The 27,388-nt window shown below is 40.5% G+C and overlaps 1 protein-coding gene across 8 annotated transcripts in view; it reads left to right on the forward strand.

Annotated features, from left to right (window-relative positions):
- Positions 1 to 27,388, forward strand: part of SLC15A5 (solute carrier family 15 member 5) — a 64,814-nt gene that overhangs the window by 9,037 nt on the left and 28,389 nt on the right. For all 8 annotated transcript variants that reach the window (XM_038369808.2, XM_038369790.2, XM_038369801.2 and 5 more), the window contains 3 exons: positions 8,775 to 8,944; positions 13,556 to 13,776; positions 20,042 to 20,228. In XM_038369808.2, the coding sequence (XP_038225736.1) occupies positions 8,775 to 8,944; positions 13,556 to 13,776; positions 20,042 to 20,228 (578 nt within the window). The remainder of the gene's footprint in view (positions 1 to 8,774; positions 8,945 to 13,555; positions 13,777 to 20,041; positions 20,229 to 27,388) is intronic.

Consider the following 27,388-nt stretch of genomic DNA (forward strand, 5'->3'; position numbering starts at 1 on the left):
TCCCAGTTCAGTGCTGTATCCATTAGGCAACACTGGCTCTCCTAATCTAACTTTGTCAGAAATAGAGTCAGAAACAGAGCTGGTCGAAAAACAGAATTTCTATTCCATAGAAAATTGAGACTGAAATTTTGTTTCAACCTGTTTCAGGATCAAAAGTCAAACTCAGAATTTTTCAAGAAGTGAAACATTCCAAAGCACATCGCTTTGACTCTATAGAATATAATAACTACATAAAAGTCAAAACAAAACATTTGGCTAATTTATTGAAAATGTTGGCATAATTGGTATGGTCCTGTGAAACTTTTTTGATTTTTGTTAAATTTCCCATCACTTCTAGACAGAACCTTGGGGCAGAATCTGTGCTACTTCATTTTTTTTAAAAAGCGGCCACCAACAAAACTTTGTACATCTCTGAATGGAAATCAAGCTGTTTACCTGGCAAGTATGAAGGCTGGAGTTGTCACTGCTGGAATGTGAACCTGTGATCTCAGGGAGTATAAGCAAACCTGAGGTTCAGACTCCTAAGCCTACTGGAATATCTTTGTTAAAGGATTAAAGCTTAACACACCAGGATTGATTTATCTGACCTGAATGTGTACCACCAAAATATCACTGGAAATCCTGTAATACTTGGTGCATGAAAAATGCTAAAGCAACTAGTAAATGGCCAAACTACTTCAGAGTAAGAGGTTGCAGAAGCAAGTATTGTGATCAAAGACTGAGCAGAATGGGGTTAGCATTTTCTTACTCCACTCGAATGCCAGCATAAAATATCTGGCTATTCCTGGTATAATTATTTGAAGTGAAATACTTAAGATGCTGACATTTAAACTGTAATTATAAAGCTTCTAAGCTAACACCCAACTGAGATTAATAGGGTAGCTCTCACCAGAAAGAGGTTGTCTGTCTTGATGTCTGTGGACTTTATAGGACAACGTGGTAGCTATTCAAATTTGGATGGTGCTCTTCACAGTAGACCTACAGCCTTGCTTAAAACTGAAAACACAAACTGGTGGGGACAGCAGCAAAGTGCCACTATGACATTCCAGCCAGTTTTTTCCCCTCCCCACCTTCCATCACCAATCACATGAATCATGTTGTGTCAGACTAGTCCCACCTGCCAGATAGCCCTTTTTACCCAGCATATTGTATGGGAAGAACTACTAATAAAGGAAGCAAATTTAGGTTGTTTGGAAGATGCTAGTGGAGATGTCTCACCTCCCCACTTGGCCTTGAAGTAGTTCTATAGTCATTTCATAATTCTGCCCAAAGGCTTAGGAGGATCTCTTGGGTTATAGGTTGATTGTATTGATGGCCATTTTTAGTTTTGTAGAGCCGGGGCCTTTGGATTAGGTGGCTGTAGAACCCATGCTGTGCTATAGAATAATACTCTAGCAGGAATGCTTTCTCTTCTATATACATATATATTTCTAGTTTTCAGGGTTGCAAAGATAATACAAATCAATGCAAAGATGTCTTCCTGAATCTGCAGGTAGTCTGAAACAATACTTGAAGAGTTGAATGAATTCATTCTTTTCAGTGATTAACTCCTGAAAACTAAATATGATTTAAATGTCAGCTGTTTCAGATCAAATGAGAATCAGTAAAATAAGCAGCTAATTATATTAATATTCAGATCTACTTCATTTAAAATCTTCTTTATACAATCTAATAATCATAGCAGTGTAGAACCGGAAGGGACCTCAAGAGGTCATCTAATCCCCTCACTCAAGGAAGGAGTACGTAATAATTAGACAATTCCTGACAGGTGTTTGTCTAACCTGTTCTTAAAATCCCCCAATAACGGAGATTCCACAACCTCCCTAGGCAATTTGTTCCAGTGCTTAACTACCCTGATAGTTAGGAAGTTTTTCCTAATATCTAGCCTAAACCTTCCTTCCTGCAATTTAAGCCCATTGCTTCTTTACATATCCTCAGAGGTTATCAAGAACGATTTTTCATCCTCCACCTTGTAATAACCTTTTATGTACTTGAAAGCTGTTATCATGCCCCCCCAGTCTTCTCTTCTCCAGAATAAACAAACTAAATTTTTTCAATAATTTCTTATAACCATCTTTTCTAGACATTTAGTCATTTTTGTTGCTCTCCTTTAGACTGTTTCCAATTTGTTCACGTTTCCTGAAATGTGGCTCCAAAAACTGGACACAATACTCCAGCTGAGGCCTTCTCAGTGCAGAGTAGACCAGAAGAATTTTTGTTGGTTTACAACACTCCAGCTAATACATTGAGAATGGTGTTTGCTTTTTTGCAACAGCATTATACCATTGACTCATATTTAGCTTGCAATCCACTGTAACTCCTAGATCCCTTTCTGCACTACTCCTTCCGAGGCAGTCATTTCCCATTTTATATGTGTGCAACCTATTGTTCCTTCCTAAATGGATTACTTTGCATTTGTCCTTGTTGAATTTTATCTTATTACTTCAGACCATTTCTCTAGTTTATTTTGAATTTTAATCCTATCTTTCAAAGCATTTGCAACCCCTCTCAGCTTGGTATCATGCACAAACTTTATAAGTATCAGGGGGTAACAGTGTTAGTCTGTATCCACAAAAACAACAAGGAGTCCAGTGGCACCTTAAAGACTAACAGATTTATTTGGGCATTAACTTTCATGGGTAAAAAACCCACTTCTTCAAACTTTATAAATGTACTCTCTATACCATTATTTAAATCACCAATGAAGATGTAGGACAGAACCAGAACCAGGACTGATCCCTATGGGACCCCATTTGATATGCCCTTCCAGTTTGACTGATAGAACCACTGATAACTACTCTCACACGTTATAGTAGTTCCATCTAGGCTGTAATTTCCTACTTTGTTTATGAGACGGTCATGCGAGCCAATATCAAAAGCCTTACTAAAATCTAGATCTACTATATCTACTGCTTCCCCCACATCAACAGGGTTTGTTACCTTGTCAAAGAAAGCTATTAGTTTGATTTGACATGATTTGTTCTTGACAAATCCATGCTGACAGTTACTTATCAGCTTTATTATTTTCTAGGTGTTTTGAAAATTGATTGATTTGTTGTATAAAAAGGGAAATAAGGACAACCCAAGAAATTATAGACCAGTCATCTTAACTTCTGTACCCAGCAAGATAATGGAGCAAATAATTAAGCAATCAATTTGCAAATATCTAGAAAATAATACGGTAATAAGTAACAGTCAGCGTGGATTTGTCAAAAACAAATTGTGTCGAACCAACCTGATAGCTTTCTTTGACAGGGTGATAAGCATTGTGGATGCGGGGTAGACATGGTGTATCGTGACTTTAGTAAGGCTTTTGATACTGTCTCTCATAGCCTTCTCATAAACAAACTAGGGAAATGCAACCTAGATGAAGCTACTATAAGGTGAGTGCAAAACTGGTTGGAAAACCGTTTCCCAGAGAGTAGTTATCAGTGGTTCATAGTCATGCTGGAAGGCTAGAATGAGTGGGGTCCTGTAGGGATCAGTTCTGGGTCTGGTTCTTTTCAATATCTTCATCAATGATGTAGATAATGGCATAGAGCAGGGGTGATCAAACTACAGCCTGGGAGCTGCATCCGGCCTTTCAGATGTTTTAATCTGGCCCTTGAGCTCCCAGCGGGGAGCGGGGTCTGAAGCTTGCCCTGCTCCACACGTGCCAGGGCTCTGTGCAGCTCCCAGAAGCAGCGGCGTGTCCCCATTCTGGCTCCTACTCATAGGGGCAGCCAGAGGGCTCCCCAAGTGCCCCTGCCCCAAGTGCTGCCCTCGCAGCTCCCATTGGCTGGGAACCATGAGCATTCATGACCCGCCATACAACTTCCATACCCAGATGTGGCCAGTGGGCCAAAAAGTTTGCCCACTGCTGGCATAAAGAGTACACTTACAAAGTTTGTTGATGATACCAAGCTGGGAGGGGTTGCAAGTGTTTTGGAGGATAGGATTAAAATTCAAAATAATCTGGAGAAATTCTCTGAAATAAATAGGATGAAATTCAATAAGGACAAATGCAAAGCACTCTATTTAGGAAGGAACAATCAGTTGCACACGTACAAAATGAGAAATGACTGCCTAGGAAGGGGTACTCTAGAAAGGGATCTGGAGGTCACAGTGGATCACAAGCTAACTATGAGTCAACAGTATAATGCTGTCGCAAAATAAGTGACCACCATTCAGGGATGTATTAGCAGCAGTGTTGTAAGCAAGATGCAAGAAGTAATTCTTCTGCTCTACTCTGCTCTTATTAGGCCTCAACTGGAGTTGTGTCCAGTTCTGGGCGTCCCATTTCAGGAAGGATGTGGACAAATTGGAGAGAGTCCAGAGATGAGTAACAAAAAATGATTAAAGGTCTAGAAAACATGACCTCTGAGACAAGATTGAAAAAACTGGGTTGTTTAGTCTGGAAAAGAGAAGACTAAGAGGGAACATAACAGTTTTCAAATATGTAAAAGGTTGTTACAAGAGTGAGGAAATAAAAATTGTTTTTCTGAATCTCTGAAGATAGGACAAGAAGCAATGGGCTTACACTGCAGCAAACGAGGTTTAGGTTGTACATTAGGAAAAACTTCCTAACTATCAGGGTGGTTAAGCACTGGAATAAATTGCCTAGGAAGGTTGTGGAATCTCCATCACTGGAGATTTTTAAGAGCAGGTTAGACAAACACCTGTCAGGAATGGTCTAGATAATTAATCCTGTCATCTAGTGCAGGGGACTGGACTAGATGACCTCTCAAGGTCTCTTCCGGTTTTATGATTCTATGATTTTCCCACCAAGTCTCTGTGACACCAACTATGTCAGTTATATTTATTCACTAGCAGTTTTAGTACTTCCTGTTTTTCCTCATCCTTCTTGCATTAGTATACAGGCATCTAAAATACTGATTTGATTTCCCCTCTGTGTTCCCTCTTGTCTCTCCATTGCCCCTGCTATAATGGCCCATGCTCCCGACAGATTCTGACCCTTCTCCCAGGTCTCCATATTTTTGACTTACCCCGTGGGCTTTAGTCACCTGCCCCCATCGAACCTAGTTTAAAGCCCTCCTCAGTAGGTTAGTCAGTCTGCATCCAAAGATACTTTTCCCCTTCCTCAATATATGGACCCTTTTTCTGCTCAGCAGACCTTCCCAGAATAGCATCCCATGATCAAAAAAAGCTGAAGTCCTCTTGGTGACTCTATCTGCATAGCCAGGCATTCACATCTAGGATGTATCTGTCTCTGCCTGGATCTCTATCTTTAATCAGAAGGATTAAAGAGAACACTACCTGCACCCCCAGCTCCTTCATCCCTGTAGTCACTTCTGATCTGCTCAGGTTCATACCTTGCAGTATCATTAGTGCCCACATTGATGAGTAGCATGGGATAGTATTCAGAGGTCTGGATGATTCTCGACAATCCCTCAGTAACATCTCGGATACTGGCCTCTGGTAGCATACCTTCTGAGATACATGTCAGGCCAACAGCAGCTCAGAAGGGAGTCACCAACATCACTACCCTATCTTTCCTTTTGGGAGTAGTAGCTATGATCCTCCCAGCCTTGGGGTACAGAGCTTCTCCTCATCCACCTCTGGGGGTGATTCCTCATCACTTGTTGCCAAGACATCATAATCCATGGTTGGTGGGCTGTTTATAGCTAGTTCATGATGCTACCATAGAACTTCCAGTCTGCTACATCAGAGTGCCACAGAGTCTGAGGCCTTGTCATAGAAAGAATTTGTCAACTGTTCACGGTCTTGCACAGTGACTTTTTGTTTGTTTGTTTCTGTCATTACTATCCTGACCACTTGCCCTACAGCTCCATTATAATCATCCTCGGCGGGGGAGCTATTCCACCAACACAATAATGATGTTTGAAATGTGAGGGAGCACTAAACAATTATTAGAGTTTTGAGCCTTTCAAACACACCCCCAGCCAACCCCAGCAGATGTATGGTCTCCAACAGTCAGTTTGCTGCACTGGTGCCTGTAAGACTGCTTAGCTGCTGAACCCAGGGCTTGAATCTCAATGATCCTGCCTGTCTCTACCCCAAAGAGGTCTCTCAGATGCTCTGAAGAATGCAATGGAATGTCAGAAAAGGAGGTGGGGCATCAAAATCAGAAACAAGCCATAGGGTCATGTCTGTCTGACAAGGTTCTTATATGTAACCCATCACTGTGACATGATGATCATCTTGGTCCCTTCTGGTCTATGACATGAGCACCTCTCAGAATTTTGAAATATGCATATCAAGATACATTTCTCTTTCTCTCTTCCCTCTAGTCAGCAAAGATTGGATATTTTTTCTTTACTTATTTTGGTGGCAGTACTGTGAGAAAGCTAGATCAAGGAAGTGTGTTTTTTTAAAATTTTGATCTCAGGGCACCAAGATTTATGGAGGTCCTAATTTTTTCTGAGAATGAGTTCCAGTTGCTGAAAAAAAGTTCATCTCCTGCACATATGGGTTTCATTCTTTAGGCTGCCATTTCCAGTGAAACACAATTGACATTTATAGTCATCTAGGGTGAGACAGCCTGGGCTGATCTCATGGGGGGGCTCTGGAGACAAGGATTGAAATCTTGAACCTGGCCAGCTTCTGGAGCTGTTTGCCCTATCATGCAATTTTCAACTTAAAAACAAAATTGCCAAAGGAGGGCCAAAGCATCTGTATGCAAAATGCTTCCATAACTTTTAATATCTTCTCTCCAAAGTGGTTAAGACCAAACCCCAGAGAACTGCTTTACATTTAAATAAAAAATCCCTCTAGTGGTATCGCAGCTCATGACAGAAATGGTTTAAAAGACACGGCACTAGCTAAAAATAATTAAACTTGAAATTCTCAGGGACTTTTTCAGATTGCTTTGGAGGATGGTTTAAGCCTGGAAATCCCTGTTTCCCGGCATATATCGTATTCCTAGCACTCAGCAGCACTGAGTTCATCCAAATTGGATTTGTCGTTATTCTTTCTTCGGCCGCTGCCTGTATTCCACTAGGCTTGCTGCTCTCCTGCCCACTGCTGCTCTAAGCCACTGCCAGATTCTCTTCTTCCCTAACAAGGCAAAAGAGATCATTTTGTTTTGAGTGGAACAAACTTGGGTATTGTCACTCCTCCACGTCCTCAACATTATAGAGGCTTTTCTTCTTGGTTCTAGCTAGCTAGGGCAATGACAGAGTGGTCAGAAGCATGACGGTAATGAACCCAACACTGTAACTTACAGTGATGCCACTACAGTTTTTTCTGGGCAATTACAACAGACTAGCAAGGAGCCTTTTAAAGGGAAGAAGCAGAGGCAATGCAGATGGACCTTTGGTGTTTAATAGCAACTGCCCCCCTCCTCCCCCAGGTTCACAGCCAAAACATTGAGCTGATCTTTAATACATGTTCTCTTACGTAGAGGCCAGCGATACTAGACAAATTTGCAGCTCCAGCTGAGCTGATAGTATGCCCTGCCCACTCACTTGTGCTTAAGATAAAAAGTTGTAGAGCCAATAAGGTTGAGGTGAGCAAGAATAGCTTAGGTCATCTCTCCTGCTTGTTTATTTTAAGTGAATTCAAGACTAATGATTCATGCTAGATTGACACGCAAAAGACTCAGGTTCTTTGCTCATTATCCACAGGACAGGTAGAACCCAAGGCAATAGCAATATGAGCTCCTCCAGGCTTCCTCAGTGTGTCTCCATCTCAATACACAGAGTCCATCTTTGTGTGTGGGGTGGGGGGGGTGTGAAATCAGTTCTCTCTATGCTCGGTCAATCCTTACTCTCAGCAAGGGTGACAACTGTGGTTTTAATACTAAAACTGCTTACAAAAGAAATCTAAGCAATGTGTTCTATAGGTTGTTGAGCTTTTGCTATTTTAAAGAATATAAACATTAGCTTTTTAAACCCATTCAGAAGTTTGAGACCCATTTTAAAGGGGCCTGATTTTTATCATTTTCATGCTGAGCATCCACTCTCTGAAAATAATAAGGTGTCTCAAGTTTGATACAGAGATTACTGGGTGAGATTTTTTTTTCTTGTGTTATGCAGGAAGTCAGGTCAGATCAGATCATTGGCGGCAACCTGCGGCCCATGAAGCCCATCAGGGTAAGCTGATTGCGGGCTGAGAGACATTTTGCGGATGTTGACCGTCTGCAGGCACGTCCCTGCATCCCACCGCTTCCCACAGCTCTCGTTGGCCAGAAACAGAGAACTGCGGCCACTGGGAGCTGCCGGGGACCATGCCTGTGGACGGCCAATGTCTGCAAAATGTCTCGCAGCCTGCAATCAGCTTACCCTGATAGGCCATATGCGGCCCACAGGTTGCCCACCACTGTGCTAGAGTCAGCAAGAAAACACCTTCTCCTTGTGTATAGAATTATACATCTGGCATAGGGCATTATGGGTTTTTTCATCTTCCTATGAAATTGTGTCGCCAACCCCATACATTCACAAACCTTAGTCAGGCATTCATAAACCAAGAGATTAAAAAAATGGGGTACTTTTTGTCTTCTTGCTTTTGAGCCTTTAGGCTTCAGTATTTTTTCTACAACCATGAGGGCTAAAAACTTGGTCTCTTTTTATAAGTAAATGCTGAGACACTCCCATAATCGAGTGAAAGTTCATGTTGTAGACTGTCAGGCTATGAAGGATCCTGGGGCATACCACATGGGTATAAGTATACCCCACTCAGTGTTGGCAAAGTAAGTAAACCTTTTAACTTCAGAGTGCTTAAAACTGTACTTTTTTCAACATAATTGCATTCTTAATTACTTGCATCTCTTCACTGGTATTCCTCTTAGAATAACTTTTGTCTGTTTACCATAGGTTTTATTGGCTGATTAACTTAAATTCAGCAGTTGTCTTTGTTAGCATTTCTTATATCCAGCAATCAATGGCCAAGAACCTTGGTTTTCTTATCCCATTTGTGTCTGTGCTTATGGCCCTGATCACAATTCACATGGTGCACAGTGAAATGATTTACCAGCCCAAAAAAGGTAAGATGTAAATATCTGTCTCTTAGAAATGTTTTAAAGGTGACTTAAAAAAATTGTTCTTTCCCCAAAGCTACATCTGTTCTGTTTGCACTCATTTTAGACTTAATCCTGCTGAGTTCCTCCTGTGAAGGGCTGAGCATTTTCTACTGCTGTTAACTTCAACACTTTGCAGAATCAGGTCCACACAAAACCAGTTAAAGTGGGCCTTACCGGGAGGTAGCTGCATCATGGGAGATCTGATGCTGATTTTTTATTTTAAAGCTATCATTACTGCAATGTAAGCTACTACAATAGAACCTCAGTGCTACAAACACCATGGGAATGGAGGTTGTTTGTAATTCTGAAATGTTCGTAACTCTGAACAAAACGGTATGGTTCTTTCAGAAGTTTACAACTAAACATTGACTTAACACAGCTTTGAAACTTTACGATGCAGAAGACAAATTCTGCTTTTAACCATCTTAATCTAAATGAAACAAGCACAGAAACAGTTTCCTTACCTTGTCAATTTTTTTAACTTTCCCTTTATTTTTTTAGTAGTTTACGGTTTTTGTTTTTTTGTCTGTTCTGCTGCCTGATTGTACATTTCTGGTTCCAAATAAGGTATGTGGTTGACTGATCAGTTTGTAACTCTGGTGTTCATAACTCTGAAGGTCTACTGTATCCCTAAAACTAAATCTTAGAAATGTTGAACTGTTTCTAACATGCAGTAGTTTTAGCTTTGAGTACTTTACAACAGATGTACTTGTACAAATAGGTTTTTACTGCATCTCGCAGTTTGTTGCAACATTTTAACTTATAGGAACTCTTTAAAGTATTTTGATTCTGCTTTATAACTTGTAAAATGCAATTTGTATGCAGTAGGAGGAGGGGAACCCTACCAAAAAAGCTTAATGTTAAAATAAACCCTGATTGTTTAATCAGTGGAAAAATATAGTTAACAGAAACACATGTTAGATGGATGTTGGCAGTTTTGTTGTAGCAATGTTGGTCCCAGGATAAGAGAGAGAGTGGGTGAGGTAATATCTTTTATTGGACCAACTTCTGTTGGTGGAAAGGACAAGCTTTCAAGTTTTACAGAGCTGAGAAAGACCTCGGTGAAGCTCAAAACTTTGTCCCATCCCCCAACAGAAGTTGGTCCAATAAAAACTATTACTTCACTCACCTTGTGTCTCTTACTTTTGAATGATGGCTATTGTTTCTGAAATTTTCAGACACATTAATTACTCACATATATGAAGCATCTTTGAGTTCCAAGGTGAGTTTAAGATTCAACCCCATGATGCTGTGATCAGGTGGCTTCTCCTACCTCTTCAAATACAATTTACCTAAGCTGAAATAAGATAAAGCTTACTGCTTCCCTAGGCTTTGTGCTATTTCCTTTTGAGTTCCATTTGTGAATAAAACTAGTCTTCCCCACAAGGCTGGCTATTGCCAGGGCTGCTCAGCCCCCATGCTGAAGTCCTCTGAGAAACATTCCCTGTGCTCTAAGTTCAAGGTGGGGTAATGTCACCTGCAACGAGTCAGCAAATCACACATCTCTTCTGAGTCTCTACTACTTTGCACTGTGGATAGTATTTTACTCCCATTTTACACAAGTATAAGCCCTATCAAATCATATTGGTAGTATTGCACATAATGTGTACAGGTGCAAAGAAGAGAGGCTGGGATTTTCAGAGGAGCCTCAGGAAGTTAGGGACCCAAATCCCATTGATTTTTTTTCCAATGGACTCTTTTTAAAATTCCTGCAAGAAACTGAAGACAGTGGAGATTCTGGCTTATCGCACATTGACACCAAGGACATATCTGAATGAAAGCCATGGATCTGAATGTACTTAGCATTAGGAAATTTGTATCTGAACTTTGCAGCTTGAGCCAGCCTGTCTGTTATGGAAAAATTATAGCACCAAGGTCACTGGCAAGGTTTACTCAGTTCCTTATAGTCACAGCAAAGAAAACAAGAGATACCAAGAACTTTTTGGTAACAAAAGTGGCCTTACAAAAATGTTAATTGCCCTACAAAGTCAGCACAGGCAGCACTTGTTTGAATATCATTGCTCAATGTTTTTCTGAACAAATGCTGTTTGGTTTAATTAATATTTTGCAAGTCTCAACAGAATTGATCATTTTTTGAGTAATATTCTGATAGCTTTTAATCCTTATTTTGGCTCCTTCCAATAAATTGATTACATTCGAAATTCTTTAGAGCCATAATTCAAACCCAGAGGTGACCTCAAAGAAATGATTTTTATATATGCTCCCTTTTATTTTAAGGTAACTTTTCCACTGTGGACCATGCATTCCATTATGTTTAGCGGTCAGGCACTGACTTCATTTGCATTTCTTCCCATTGCTATAATTTTAAGAACTGGCAGATGACCAAAGATGGGAAAAAATGTGTCTACCATCTAGAGTACAATGTAGGCTTTTTATTATAATTAAGTAGCATAGATATTCATGATTAGATCAAGGTCAGAGTAGCGGAACATTAGAGCCAAAGGCTTTAAGTATAAAGAAGGGGAAAGATTGCTTTATAAAAGTTTTTATTTTAGTGTCTAAAAGATTAATATTTCCAAGGAAACGTTAAAAATCTCAACATGTATAAACATGAAATGGATAATGTTGATGTATGCTGAGGTACACAGTTATGTCTGTAGAACAGATATATCTATTGCAACGACAGTGCTGTACATCATATGATTTCTGTACCTTCTCCCTTTGCCCTTCTTACCCCATACTTTCCTGAATTACTGCTTCAATTAATGTCAAAATTCGAACAATGTATTTCTCTGAAATGACACTCCTCCTTAAAAAGGAGGGGTGAATCCTTGGCACTACTAATATCAGTGGCAAAGCTTTTATTGACATCACTGAGGTCAGAATTTCACGCAACTTGTTCATTTAAACAAAACTGCAACTACAGATAAACAAGCTTCATACACAGGTTGAGTTCCCGATTTGTCTGTCTTGTTTACCAGGGAGGAACCACAACCTGTCTGGAACTCTACAGATTGTTCAGAAATATCTAGTAGTTAAATAGTATACTGAAAGTAAATATATCATTGCATTCTTACTCTTGTGCAGAACAAAATATTTTATAGATGTTTGTGTAAACATCAAATAGCTAGCTACAGCCCCGAACCACGATGGCTGGTACAAACTATGCCCTTACACTAGTTCTCTAATGTCCACTTTCACTTCTAAAAACCTTCTTCATACTGACTAGAGAATCCAGAATCTGTACCCTCTTCCTTTTTTTCTGATCAGTTCATCTTAATTTGTACACTACTATAAAGATTGCTTTTTCTTCTTGGTTATGTTTTTGGCCCTCAAAACTTTTTTTAAAAAAAGACTACGTAAGCCAGAAGATTTGGTATTTGCTAACTTGGATCCATATTCTATATTTTCCTCTCTGTTAGGGAGATCTTATTTATCAATGCCAACAGTCCAGCTGTGGATACTAAGCAGCCAGAGAGTGGATTTAATCTGGATTAGCCAATAGCCATTGCTTTCTTAGTTCTTTCCTGAAATTAAGTGAATAAATACAGTGTTTGTGATAGGTGCCAACGCAGGAGATGAACTCCACCATCAATAAAAGAAATAGTCCCCAGGCAGCAGCAGTGCAAATTTACCTCCCTGTCAGTATGTCTCAACCCTGGGATGACCTTTGTAGGATAAAGACATTTAAGATTGATATATCTATCTATCATACTCATATTATCCCTCCTTTACTATAGTATCCAAGTGACTCAAACACCCCTGTGAGGTAGAGAAGTGCTATGACCCCCTTTTGACAGATTGGGAACTGAGGCACAGAGAGCAAGTGACTTGCCTGAGGCCCCCCAGGCAGAGTAGGAATGTGACCCCAAGACTCCCAAGCCCTAGGCTAGGTCCAAATGACTGGACCATCCTTCCTATCTAAGTTTCTATACTTGCACCATTGCTGGTTTCTCTGAGACTGACAACAAGGATGGTAGTTGCGGTTGAGGTTTTTGTTGTTTTGCTAGGAACTAGACTGAGAACCCCAAATTTATTTCAGATAGCCTATCACATGGCCATCAGAAGGTAATATTTTTAATAATGACTAACCTGACCATGAAACATGACCATGACAAGTTCTCTATCCCATTAGCATTCCCCCAGGCCTTACCTCAATTCACCAGTGCCTCCCTCTTTCATTGACAGTATTGTTGGCTGGCATACAATAGCTCACTACTGGCTTGCATGGAAAATGACCCAGCTCAAATCAATAAAAAAAACACATTCAAAGGAAATATTACTACAGTATCTGCTCAGCCATAACAATAAATCATTCCAAAGTGTTAACAGGTATAATAATATCATTCTTCCTACTGAAGACAAAGGCCACAACCTGTGTACCTTCAGTAGGGCAGTTTAGGGTGGGTGGATGCTGCAACCAAACTTGGCCCTATATGTTCAAGTTGTCTTGTAAAGATGAATGCATTGGAACAAATCTGGTCTGCTCTACCCTTTGGAAATGACCAAGGTAAATCATATCAAGTTGTATTTTGCTATGAAAGTGACTTGGCTTGTCTTCAGTTTGGCAGCAAGTAAAACGTACTGATGCATGATGTCTCTGATCATTCACAGGTAGTTCCCAGCTGACCACCTTTGGGGTAGTTGCTAATGCACTAAAAATGTGCTGTGTGAGATACCGCCACCTGAGTGGAGATGTGACAAACTGGTTAGATCATGCCAAGGAAAACTATGGTGGCTGGTACAGTGATACTCATGTGGAAAGTACTAAGTTGCTTGTCAGACTCTTTCCACTCTTTGCCTTTCAAATTCTATATAGAATGTGCATCATGCAGGTGAGTAAAAAGCTTTTAATCCTAAATTCACATGATATTAAAATATGATGAAATATATTTAATACAATTGTATATCTAGTTTCTTGGTATGGTCCTCAACAGCTGCTTTACCAGTATAGTAGTCTGGATTTACTAAAACTTACTAGGCTATGGTCCCATTGATTCTCATAAACTAAGGATGATTGGCTCGGTCAGCACTTGGGAGAGAGCCTCAGGTGATGCAGGAAGACCAGTACGTGCTACTTTTTTCTTTGAATCATTATTGTTCTAGTGCCCAGTGCTAGGGTGCTCTGCTGCTGGAGTTACTGTGTTTCAGGTGAGGACCTACACACTTGTGGTTATTAAAGACAGAATACCCATGCTCGTTAGAAATACCATTATCTCCAATTTCCTCGACATATGGTAACTCATTTGATTTTTCCACTGCAGACTTTCTCTGCAGTCCTAATGGTATGCTCTTTATACTGCACTGGAGGGGATGTGTTTCTGGTATGTCCCACCCCAGAGGTGGGTGTATTTCAGTGGTGGATAATGTGATCCTTTCACGGCCTGTGTATGGGTTTCTCTGCTTCTGGGGAAGAGGTACTGAATAAATGTGAAAGTGTCATGCAGATCTATTTAGGTAGACATGATTTTTTGACTGGATGTTCCAGGTTAAGCAGAAGTTTTCAAGGTAGTTTATACCCTGTGGCAACCTGCTGAGCTGTATGTTACTGAGGAGGCTTTGAGCTTCACTTCCACTGATTGGTGCTAAAATTAGTGTATAGTGCCAGGCTGCTTGAGGAAAAAAAATCTTAAAATACCATATCTTAATTATACTGCTATTATTGACAGTATTTCCTGAGACAGCCTTTTCCTAAAAATAAAAAAGTTGATGTTGACACTTGACATTACTAGCCACTACAAGCTGACAATGAACCTCTATTGACACTGATTATAGTCAGAATATTCAGGCATGTATTTGAAAAGGGAGTCAAAAATTTTGAAGGGGATTTTTGTACTTGAGGCAGAGTAAGCAAGGATTTCAAGGCTTGAGCTTTTTCTTTGATTAGGCGATAGATTAATATTGCTTCTGTAAAGATGACTAGCACACTCTCTATGTTATGAACATATTTAAATGCCCGTGATTCCTGCTGGTAATGTTATTCCTATTAATAACATTGATTTTCTTTTACAGTAGCAGCCGTGTTAGTCTGTATTCGCAAAAAGAAAAGGAGTACCCGTGGCACCTTAGAGACTAACAAATTTATTCGAGCATAAGCTTTCGTGAGCTACAGCTCACTTCATCGGATGCATTTGGTGGAAAAAGCAGAGGAGAGATTTATATACACACACACACAGAGAACATGAAACAATGGATTTATCATACACACTGTAAGGAGAGTGATCACTTAAGATAAGCCATCACCAGCAGCGGGGGGGGAAAGGAGGAAAACCTTTCATGGTGACAAGCAAGGTAGGCTAATTCCAGCAGTTAACAAGAATATCAGAGGAACAGTGGGGGGGTGTGGGAGGGAGAAATACCATGGGGAAATAGTTTTACTTTGTGTAATGACTCATCCATTCCCAGTCTCTATTCAAGCCTAAGTTAATTGTATCCAGTTTGCAAATTAATTCCAATTCAGCAGTCTCTCGTTGGAGTCTGTTTTTGAAGCTTTTTTGTTGAAGTATAGCCACTCTTAGGTCTGTGATCGAGTGACCAGAGAGATTGAAGTGTTCTCCAACTGGTTTTTGAATGTTATAATTCTTGACGTCTGATTTGTGTCCATTCATTCTTTTACGTAGAGACTGTCCAGTTTGGCCAATGTACATGGCAGAGGGGCATTGCTGGCACATGATGGCATATATCACATTGGTAGATGCGCAGGTGAACGAGCCTCTGATAGTGTGGCTGATGTGATTAGGCCCTATGATGGTATCCCCTGAATAGATATGTGGACAGAGTTGGCAACGGGCTTTGTTGCAAGGATAGGTTCCTGGGTTAGTGGTTCTGTTGTCTGGTGTGTGGTTGCTGGTGAGTATTTGCTTCAGATTGGGGGGCTGTCTGTAAGCAAGGACTGGTCTGTCTCCCAAGATCTGTGAGAGTGATGGGTCGTCCTTCAGGATAGATTGTAGATCCTTGATGATGCGTTGGAGAGGTTTTAGTTGGGGGCTGAAGGTGATGGCTAGTGGCGTTCTGTTGTTTTCTTTGTGGGCCTGTCCTGTAGTAGGTGACTTCTGGGTACTCTTCTGGCTCTGTCAATCTGTTTCTTCACTTCAGCAGGTGGGTATTGTAGTTATAGGAATGCATGATAGAGATCTTGTAGGTGTTTGTCTCTGTCCGAGGAGTTGGAGCAAATGCGGTTATATCGTAGCGCTCAGCTCTCGTCCCCTAATGCCCCTACTCTATTTGCGCTACATTGATGACATCTTCATCATCTGGACCCATGGAAAAGAAGCTCTTGAGGAATTCCACCATGATTTCAACAAACACCTACAAGATCTCTATCATGCATTCCTACAACTACAATACCCACCTGCTGAAGTGAAGAAACAGATTGACAGAGCCAGAAGAGTACCCAGAAGTCACCTACTACAGGACAGGCCCAAGAAAGAAAACAACAGAACGCCACTAGCCATCACCTTCAGCCCCCAACTAAAACCTCTCCAACGCATCATCAAGGATCTACAACTTATCCTGAAGGACGACCCATCACTCTCACAGATCTTGGGAGACAGACCAGTCCTTGCTTACAGACAGCCCCCCAATCTGAAGCAAATACTCACCAGCAACCACACACCACACAACAGAACCACTAACCCAGGAACCTATCCTTGCAACAAAGCCCGTTGCCAACTCTGTCCACGTATCTATTCAGGGGATACCATCATAGGGCCTAATCACATCAGCCACACTATCAGAGGCTCGTTCACCTGCGCATCTACCAATGTGATATATGCCATCATGTGCCAGCAATGCCCCTCTGCCATGTACATTGGCCAAACTGGACAGTCTCTACGTAAAAGAATGAATGGACACAAATCAGACGTCAAGAATTATAACATTCAAAAACCAGTTGGAGAACACTCAATCTCTCTGGTCACTCGATCACAGACCTAAGAGTGGCTATACTTCAACAAAAAAGCTTCAAAAACAGACTCCAACGAGAGACTGCTGAATTGGAATTAATTTGCAAACTGGATACAATTAACTTAGGCTTGCATAGAGACTGGGAATGGATGAGTCATTACACAAAGTAAAACTATTTCCCCATGGTATTTCTCCCTCCCACCCCCCCACCCCCACAGTTCCTCTGATATTCTTGTTAACTGCTGGAATTAGCCTACCTTGCTTGTCACCATGAAAGGTTTTCCTCCTTTCCCCCCCTGCTGCTGGTGATGGCTTATCTTAAGTGATCACTCTCCTTACAGTGTGTATGATAAACCCATTGTTTCATGTTCTCTGTGTGTGTGTATATAAATCTCTCCTCTGCTTTTTCCACCAAATGCATCCGATGAAGTGAGCTGTAGCTCACGAAAGCTTATGCTCTAATAAATTTGTTAGTCTCTAAGGTGCCACGGGTACTCCTTTTCTTATTGATTTTCTTGCGCAATTGGTAACAGAAACTGTAAGTTGTGCGGGGGCCGTTCTGAGTTCAGCCACCATTTCTTTGTTTACCTTAAGTTTCTGCATAGATTGTATCCTCCTCTGGAGGTGAGCAGTGGAAAATCTTTTTTTTTTTTGTTTAAGATTTAACCTTCTGAATAACCCTAAAAGTACTGAACAAACTGGAATCATTTTCTCCGCCACTGACTTGCAGACACCCCAAAGGTGAAAACATGGCAACTGTTTTAGGAATGCCTAACAACACTGAGCAACAATGTAGGACAGCAATTGAATACTAGCTCTAACTGAAGCAGCAAGAGTCTTAAGTAATTGGAAAGTAATTATCAGAGCTGGAATCTTCCCAGGAAACTAAGATTAACATGATGATCTTATGAGAAGCACTATGGGGTCCTCTGTGTAAGTGCTCCAGACCTCGGTCGTATGTCTCCTCTGAAAGAATTATGGAAAACAAAGCTAATGTAAATGACATTAGTTTCATACATTTGTCAAATCAGAGATTCTTACTCAAATGCATTTAATTGAATTGATTTACATTGGGTTTATCAGCAGATAACTGGGTTTACTGAGAGATTCATCTTCTTCTGGAGAATTAGCAGGAGTAGAAGGCATAGACTTGTGGTAAAGATACAGCGGTAGGCGTCAAGAGATCTGGGTTCTATACCCAACTGTTCTGTGTGACCTGGGCAAGTCCCCTATCTCTCTCTCCCTATCAGTCTGTATAATGATACTTCCCTGCTGCACGTAGGGATTGTGAGGCTTAATTCATCATTGTTTGTAAAGTATGAGGCTAGAAAAGAAAGAGACTTGTTTCTTAACTTTGGTGGGAGCTGCTCTGATACCATGATGATGAGTGACTTTGTAAAAACCTAGATAGACCTTCATTGTAAGATACCAAAGAAATACAAACTGTCCTGTTGATGTGGGATACACCTGTCACGTCCTATAAACCTACTTTGATTTCACTGGCCTTAGGGGAATGGCACTAGTGGCCCTCTCTCCCTCCAATTATCAGTTTCTCTCTTCATTTACTGAACTAGAAATACAGAGAAATGCTGTTTATTACTATTATACTTATCAATCAAGTTTTAGTCTGGTTCTAAAGAGCATGGCCAAGTATTCATCCTGTACATCATACTGGTGCATCTGTTGGATACAACTTGCTAACATGGATATTTAAAAAATTACTGCTGTTTTTATAATGATATATTCCTGCTTGTGTTTTTCTGTAAAATAATTTCATATCTCATGTTCCTATGAGAGGTTTGTGGCTGATCAATTCTATTAAAAAATTGTTTTGCTGCAGTATAAGGAGCAACTAAAACTTCTTTCACAGAGTTACTGCTATGAGTTCAATCAATCGCTTTAACGAGGCATAGACAAAGAAGCTGATATGCAATGGTCATATTTGCTGATCCTGTTTATACTGAAAAAAGAAAAGGAGTACTTCTGGCACCTTAGAGACTAACAAATTTATTAGAGCATAAGCTTTCGTGAGCTACAGCTCACTTCATCGGATGCATTTGGTGGAAAAAAAACAGAGGGGAGATTTATATACACACACAGAGAAACAATGGGTTTAGCATACACACTGTAAGGAGAGTGATCACTTAAGATAAGCCATCACCAGCAGCGGGGGGGGGGGGGAGGGAGAGGAGGAAAACCTTTCATGGTGACAAGCAAGGTAGGCTAATTCCAGCAGTTAACAAGAATATCTGAGGAACAGTGGGGGGTGGGGTGGGGTGGGGTGGGGGGAGAAATAACATGGGGAAATAGTTTTACTTTGTGTAATGACTCATCCATTCCCAGTCTCTATTCAAGCCTAAGTTAATTGTATCCAGTTTGCAAATTAATTCCAATTCAGCAGTCTCTCGTTGGAGTCTGTTTTTGAAGCTTTTCTGTTGAAGGATAGCCACTCTTAGGTCTGTAATCGAGTGACCAGAGAGATTGAAGTGTTCTCCAACTGGTTTTTGAATGTTATAATTCTTGACGTCTGATTTGTGTCCATTCATTCTTTTACGTAGAGACTGTCCAGTTTGACCAATGTACATGGCAGAGGGGCATTGCTGGCACATGATGGCATATATCACATTGGTAGATGCGCAGGTGAACGAGCCTCTGATAGTGTAGCTGATGTGATTAGGCCCTATGATGGTATCCCCTGAATAGATATGTGGACAGAGTTGGCAACATACTCTGTGTGTGTATATAAATCTCCCCTCTGTTTTTTCCACCAAATGCATCTGATGAAGTGAGCTGTAGCTCACGAAAGCTTATGCTCTAATAAATTTGTTAGTCTCTAAGGTGCCACAAGTACTCCTTTTCTTTTTGCGAATACAGACTAACATGGCTGCTACTATGAAACCTGTTTATACTGAGGGGCAATTGAAACAGAGGTAAAAATTTTGCTCTCAACAGAGGATGACGATGACAACATCACAACAGCAGGCAGATAATTGATTCATTTTGTTATGGTTGGGCCTTCCCTTTGACAGTCTAGTAACAGGTCTGCAAATATTTGGTTTACTCTCATTTCAACTTGGAGAAGAGAAAATGGAAAAAAGATCCATCTGGAAGAGATTTTCAAATATATTAGAATTTTGTCCCTGCAAAAAAGCCTAAAAGTAGTATACTAATAAATAGGGTTTTTCCCCAATGCAGATTCCTTCAGGATATTATCTCCAGACCATGAATTCCAACTTGAATTTGAATGGATTTCTCTTGCCAATTGCAGTAATGAATGTGATAAGCATCGTACCCTTATTAATTCTTGCTCCTGTTTTGGAATGCATCAACACTCATCTATTGAGTTCCCAGAGAGGCAGACGCTCTCCAACAGTTTACATTAGTGAGTATGAATACATATGTATATGGTCTTGATCTGCATTTCATTCCTGGTGGATAAGAAGGGTGCACTTGCTGGATGACGTGATCAGTGTATTTGGAATTATGAACACAGAGATGGAAACCCAATTGTTTTGGGGTTGTCCCCAAGGTGGATACTGCTTGAAGAGATTGACAGTAACTGAGCCATGAAAACATGCTAGTAGTAAGAAAACATCTCCATCTCCATTTAGAGACGGGTTGGGGAAAATCATTTTGCCTTGAGCCACTAAAAACCGACAAAGTTTTGAGACAAAGCACTCAAAGATGTACTAGAGGGACAGTCTTGAGCCCCTGGGTGAGAATTTGCTAACCACCTAAAAGGTTTCTGCTAGTTCCAGTTTGATTTCTATATTGCCTGGTTTTCCGAGTATGAAAAGTTGTCTTGTCTTACCCTCTGTAAATATAGCCATGAAACATTTACAAATTTGTAATGATTGTGGTTGCTCAGTGCTAGAATACAACAAAGTCCTCGGGTGCCAGTCGTGTGCTTGGGGTACACGACTCAGAAGCAACTAATGTAGGTGCTTCAGCCGCTAGCTCTTGTAGTCAATAGCCCTGGTGGGGCCCAATAACCACTCAGATAAATGACTAAGTGAAAGGGTATTTTATTGGGGCTTGTAGGAAAGGAAAATCTTGCAGATGGTCTAGGTACAGAGGCTATAACAGTTACAGTTCAAAGTGAGCAAAAGCAGTTCTTGTTTGGGTCGCTGGGGCAGTCCATTGAGAGTCAGAGCTCGCCAGGCCTAGTGTCTCAGCTACCTTCTCCAGTCTAAATCTGGATCAAAATATGAATTTCCCAGTAGGCTCTATTTCTGTAAGATGTCAAGCAATAACCATGATTCTAAATCTCTCCCTAAATGTTGGGGCATTTCACATCTAGAGACAAATTTTGCAATTTTGGGACTCATCCCTTGTCAGTTCATATCTGAGAAGAACAATGTTCACCCATTATTTAAATCTGTCTCCAGTCACAAGGATTTCCAGACAAAGTGAACTCTATTCCTGTTTGTTTTATCATCCACCCTGCAATATAAATTTTTCAGACAAAACTGTTCATAAACCAGTATTTCCTCTTCTGTATTAATGCAGTGCCCTGTGGCATAGAGCACAGTCAGTGCTGAAATGCAGAAGTATTAATCTGACTAAAGTTAGACCAATTAAGGCTGTTATTAAGTCTTACACAAACTAGAAACATATAACCCAGCAGGTAGCAATTAACCCTGGTTTTCAAAAAACGTCTGCATTAAACCACAAAAAGTAATTCAGATAATAATGGTTTCCTTAAAACCACGGAAATTCCAAATGTGTGCTAGGGTACTACCCTATTGTGCTTTCCTGCTGCAGACTACATGAGGTAGCTTATTCTTAATGGTTCTATTTTTAAAAATAGCCTCCCGTTTTGTGCCCACAAATAATTTGAGGTGCAATTAACTGTGGGTGCAAGCGATGTCTGTTAGATATCTAACTCATGATTGCACCTGCAAATCTGCTAGAGCTGTAAGTGCCAGCATTTTGTGCCAGAAGTTAATTAGGTTCACAATTATTTGCAGGAGCAAAATTGAAAGTGTAAATAGGCTTTTGGTTTTAAGCCAGGTCCTAATGCATTCAAATGTAAATTTCATAACAGAAAAGAAACCCAATAACAGCGAAATTAAAGAAACTTTTTTTAAAAAATTGACAAACTTACAATAAAACATTAACCTAGTACATTATATATTACTTATTCATGATCAGGTTAATGTCAAAGAACCTGGCTAAAGATTAAAAATCTTTAAAGAGGTAACTGCATAAATAATATAAACTATGCATTATTAATCCAACAGTAACATTACCTTTGGAACTATTGTGGTTTATCATGTAAATCCTTATATGCAGAATGTTTAAAAATTCTATTTATCCAATAGACTATATTAGATCTTCCAAAAACATTGTTTTCTTTTTATAAATTAGGGATGATTGAATTGATATGAAAAATTAGTGGCCCTAAATCTTAGCCCCAAACTTATTCTGAACCTGAACTGCTTTCTGAGACGTGTATGTATTCAATCAATTTCTTTAAGATTAGTTCTCATATATGTGGAATTCTTATAATTCTTGATTCAATAAAGTGACAAGGATTCAAAAAAGAATTGGCCATATATGTGGATAATGATAATATCCAGATGTACAATAAGGATTTAAAAAAATAAAGTAATATTAATCCTTCTGCTGCAGGATATAAAGGGGAGTTAGGAATAAACTTTCTCTATTCCATAATTGCTTACTGTAGGATTTCATGCATCTTCCTCTGAAGCAGAATTGGCTGATGTTGCAGATAAAAGACCGGATTAGATGGACTACATAGTAATTCTTAGATTAGGTTGATATTTAATGCATTACAGACTCAACTAGAGGTAGGAAATGTTATCTCTTTGCCAGGTAATAACACACTTTAGGGCTCTTAGAGATTTCTGGTAGAGGATTCTTTAATTTTGCAGGCAAAAGTTTTCCCACTGGAAAATAGGTAAGGCAGAATCAAGATATTAGTGCAATTTGTTTACAGGATGTGCACAAGTTCTTTGAACAAAGATCACAAACTGCACTCAAGTGACTTTCTCTTGGAAAAACCTCAGCTAAAGCCTTGCTCTTCTGTCCCTAAGGGCATGGCTACACAAGGATCATACATTGCATTAATTTAAGTTTATTCACCTTCAAGTGCCTTGTGTCCACACCACAGCATTTTTTTAAAAGTGAATTATTCAGCATTTAGTTCACAGTAATTAATCCCCTTTGGAACAGGAGTAACTCCACTTCAGAGTGAGTTTGTTCGCATCATGGTTCATGCTACACATTCATCAATTCTAAGGCCAGAAGGGACCACAGTGATCATCTAGTCTGACCTCTTACATAACACAGGCTGTAGGACTTCCCTGAATGAATTTCTCTTTGAACTAGAACAGATCTTTTAGGGAACTAAAATGCAGTGGATGAGAGTTGTATCACTAATTTTTGTGTGCTGTATTACAGCACAACAATGCAGAGGAATTCAAACAACTTTTTTTCTGGGTACCAGCTACCTACTGCCATGTTAGGTAACGCCAGTAGCCTCTTTCTTTCTGCTGGATTTTTAACCCCTTCAAGCTGCAGCTTGCTCAAAATGGCATTTGTGCCACAGATTTAAAGAGAGTTTTATTTTCTTAGAGTATTAAATCCCACAACCATCAGCAACACTTGCTGCTTCATTTTCCCCCTTCCTGAGATGCTCTCCTTTCCTCCCTCATCATCCACAGCAGCATCCCTTGTGCTTGGCTCACAGTGTCATTAGTGCCCTCAGCTTTTAGCGATCTTGAAATTTTGAGGTAAATGCATGGGGAGTTTTAAGGCATTCATGGTTATCAGAGCTCCTTGGAATTAGAGCAATTATTGCTGTATTCCATTCATTTTGCAGTATATTTTATGCTGACTGGTGAAAGAGAAAAGAGAACTTAAGTCAAAGCCAGAGCCCTATTTTGGCAAGCACATTGCAAGGCAAAGTAGTTCTCTCAAGACTGCTTATATAACTTGTGTCTCCCTTCTACTCCTGAACCAGCTGGGAGGGACATCTTCCTGGTCAAGAGCAGCACTGCAAATCTTCTGGGTTTGCCCATTGCCTTTCTGAACAAGTCTCTTCTATGTCTCCTGGGGACCTGCCTGAGGGTAACATCCACCAACAGAAGGACAGCCAGCAGAGGTGCACTTGTAACTAACAATCCCCCCCTTGCTGACCCCTTCACACACCCAGCATTCATAAAGGAATCCTATACAAGAGGGAAGTAATTTGGATAATGTCTTACCATCTCAAAATGAACCAGAGTGGGAAGAGAATTCCACATTCCCAAATTGCGAGGAAAAACATTTTATCATTGTCAGCTTGGAGACTACAGTATGTACTTGTGCTTTTTCTGACTTCCCTTAGCACCTATAACATGCTGCTCTATGCACACCGGGGACTTATCACCTGCTGAGAGGCTGACAAACCTCTGAGGGGAGGAGGGGAAAGGACACAAGGATATGCTCAAGAAATGAGGGACTGCAAAAGGGGAAGTGTGGAGAAAAGGTTTCCTGGAGCAATCATAAAGGCTCAAAATGGAGTAGTTGACCCTAGAAAAGGACACAATGCAGAGGCAAACAGCTGTGATTGAGCACCTTTTGTTACAAACGTCAAGACCACGTCCTGACCCCCATGCTTCAGAGCCAAGCTCCAGCCTGAGCCACAACTTCAAAGCACTGTCTACACAGCTGTTTTTAGAGTACCAGTCCTGCAAACCCAAGTCTGTTGACCCAGGCTGGGAAGCTCGCTTCTGTGAGCTATGTAGACCCTCAAGTATCCGAGAGGAAAACTGAGGATTATGGTCAGAGATGTTCACAAGCTTATGCAGTGGCTAGGGCTGCTTTTTCTGTTTGTGCAGTGCTGCTCTGTATTGCTTAGTGCTCATGAGACATATGCTTCTGGGCACCCCACAGTGGTGATTGTTCCTGAAGGAGGATTGTCCCATCCCATAAGATGAGGCATCAGCTGAAACTGTGGTGGTTTTATTTGGCTTACCTCAGACCCAAACTCATGTATTGTTCAGGTCTTGCTTTGTTTCTCTGAATGTCTGACTCTGTTTAGTTCCCCAATACCAAGCATTTTGTGAATTCATGAGATCTTATAATGGCTTCAAACTCACCACCAGGTGAAGAAGGAATTTTCCCAGGAGTGTCACCATACCCAGGAATCAACAAACTTCATTGACACTTTGAGGCTCCTTTACCTGGGTAAAGTACTTTCTCTGGATTTGATCTGATCCCTGCCCATCAATGATGTGGCCTAGAAATGAGATTCTGTCTTTTTACAATTTGCTATTGTCATTAAGTGTTAGTCCTGCTTTCTCCAATTTTTCCAGGACTGCAAACAGATGTTGGTCATGTAGGGTCGATCAGTAAATAACAAGATAAGGATCCATTTGGCAGAAAGCCCCTTCCAGGAGTTGACCTTGTCCTCTGGAAGTGTTCAGAAGCGGATGGTATTCCAAATGGTAGCCTATTGAAACAAAACTTTCCAAAAGATGGTATGAAGATCATTAGCATTGCAGATTCTGCAGCAAGTGGTATCTGCCAAAACCCACACGAAGTATCCAATTTTAAGACATCTGTTTCAGTAAGTTATCCAAGACTGTGTTCAACATATAGGAGTATATGTTGCTCTCTGCAGATATTCTTATTGATCTTGATAAGGTTTACACAGATCCCACACTTTGTCATTTGGCTTTGGGACCACTACCATGCCAGCACACCATTCAGGTGGAGTGTCTATTCTGGAAATTACACCCATCTGATCTATGCAGCTGAACTCTTCTTTCACCCTAGGCGGTAATGGGAGGGGGACTCTACTAGATGTCGACAGAGCAAATGGTATAAGTTTAATGTGGTTTCTCCTTCCATTTCCCCCTGTTCTTGGAATTATTTTGGGAACCTCTTCCTGATCTCAGGTTCTAGGGCTATGATTGGAGGTGGCTAGTAGCACAGTGCATAGGCCATCTACAATGTAGACCTCTTTGGATATAGTCTTCTTTCTTTCTGAGTTTCAGTGGTCAAAAATTTTCCTTTCACATTTAATGGGGACTGTTCTAGGACTTTCAATATCTTTTTGTTAGTTCTTGACATGTTCATGGTTTCATCCTACTGAAAAATGATTCTGGAATCACTGTTACATCAACGCCTGTCTATTTTGGAGTTTGCTTTATATTTTCCGAAGGCAATTCCTGATGATCAATGGTGGTTCTTTTTGGTTATCTCCTATGGCTCCAAAGTAGGAGTGTCTTTTGAATCATGTTCTTGAAAGACAGGTGTTACCATATGTTTACTCTGGCAGACTGCTGCATAATGTTCCTTTTTTCCTGCATGTGGTGTTTCTTGCTGGACAAAGCTGTTTGCTGTGAGGTGATTTGCCACACCATGGGCATTCTTTCATGCTCTTGCTGTATTCCTTTTCTTTACTCCATGTTAGCAATCACTCTCTCTGGGTCCCTTTGTACTTGCACTGGTCTGGATAAGTTTGGTTTCTGGGCATCCTGAGATATTTTCCTCCCAATGTCTATGGTATCTACAGTGGATTCTTCCTCAAAGTTACTCCTGAGAATAATCTCTTGCTTCTTTATGTATTGACTTTGGAGGACTATGTTCTTGACTTTTTCTAGTATGAGGTTAGGATCATTTTGAAGTGTTTTTGATAGTTGGCTGTCCCTCAGCCATCGAGTAAGCCTGTCTCTGATAAATTCTTCACTCATCTCCCCATAGCCACAGCGCTGAATTAAGTTGTGCAGGGCTGTTTATGAAATCAATCACTGACTTTCCCTTCTCTTGTTTTGTATAAGTGAAATTGTGGTGTGGCAAGAAATACTTCTCCAATTTTTCAACTGTATTGAACTATTTCAACTGAGCTGCTGTGAGGCTCCTGGGAAAGATAATATTCTTTTCTACAGATCCCATTGTATACAGCAGGGTATTAACTTGTTTCTCCTCTAACTGCTCATGTAAACCAGAATTCTGACAGAACGTCTGGAATCTGCTTATCCAGAATGGCCATCCCTCAGGGTGATGAAAATCAAATTCTGCTGGGGGTGGGATTTTAAAAAATGCTGGGTAAGATGTAGCCACTTCTATTACTTTACCAGACTATCGTGTGTTTTCACCCACCCCCTTTTTTCTTGCCTCTGTGTGGATTGAGGTGATGTGGCCCTTTAAGGGAGCAAACTGTTGTTGCTGTGTCCCTAGCTTTAGCTTCATGTTCCGACCCTCACTCACTGTTGCAGCCTGGACTCACTATAACAGGTTTCTCTAGGTTTTGTGTTTTCAGGCTTCTTTGCCTTTTCTCTCAGCTCTGTGCAGTTTTTTGGCTGTTCTGGCTTGTCTGGAGGGCATGTTTCTCTGTTTCCCTTTCTCCCCCTTTTCGTAGGGGTATTCTGTGATTTTATGGATGTTTATTTAATCCCACTCTGACACGAGGTAGAGATTAGAGACTCACCTGTAGTTGGGGTGAATGCAAAAGAATACTGACTTTATTTCCTACACAGTCTTACCTCCTTGTTCTATGCCACCTAGTGGTCACGCTAAATGTTGGCT

This window comes from Dermochelys coriacea, chromosome 1, assembly GCF_009764565.3.
Source record: "Dermochelys coriacea isolate rDerCor1 chromosome 1, rDerCor1.pri.v4, whole genome shotgun sequence".
NCBI classification, from domain to species: domain Eukaryota; kingdom Metazoa; phylum Chordata; order Testudines; family Dermochelyidae; genus Dermochelys; species Dermochelys coriacea.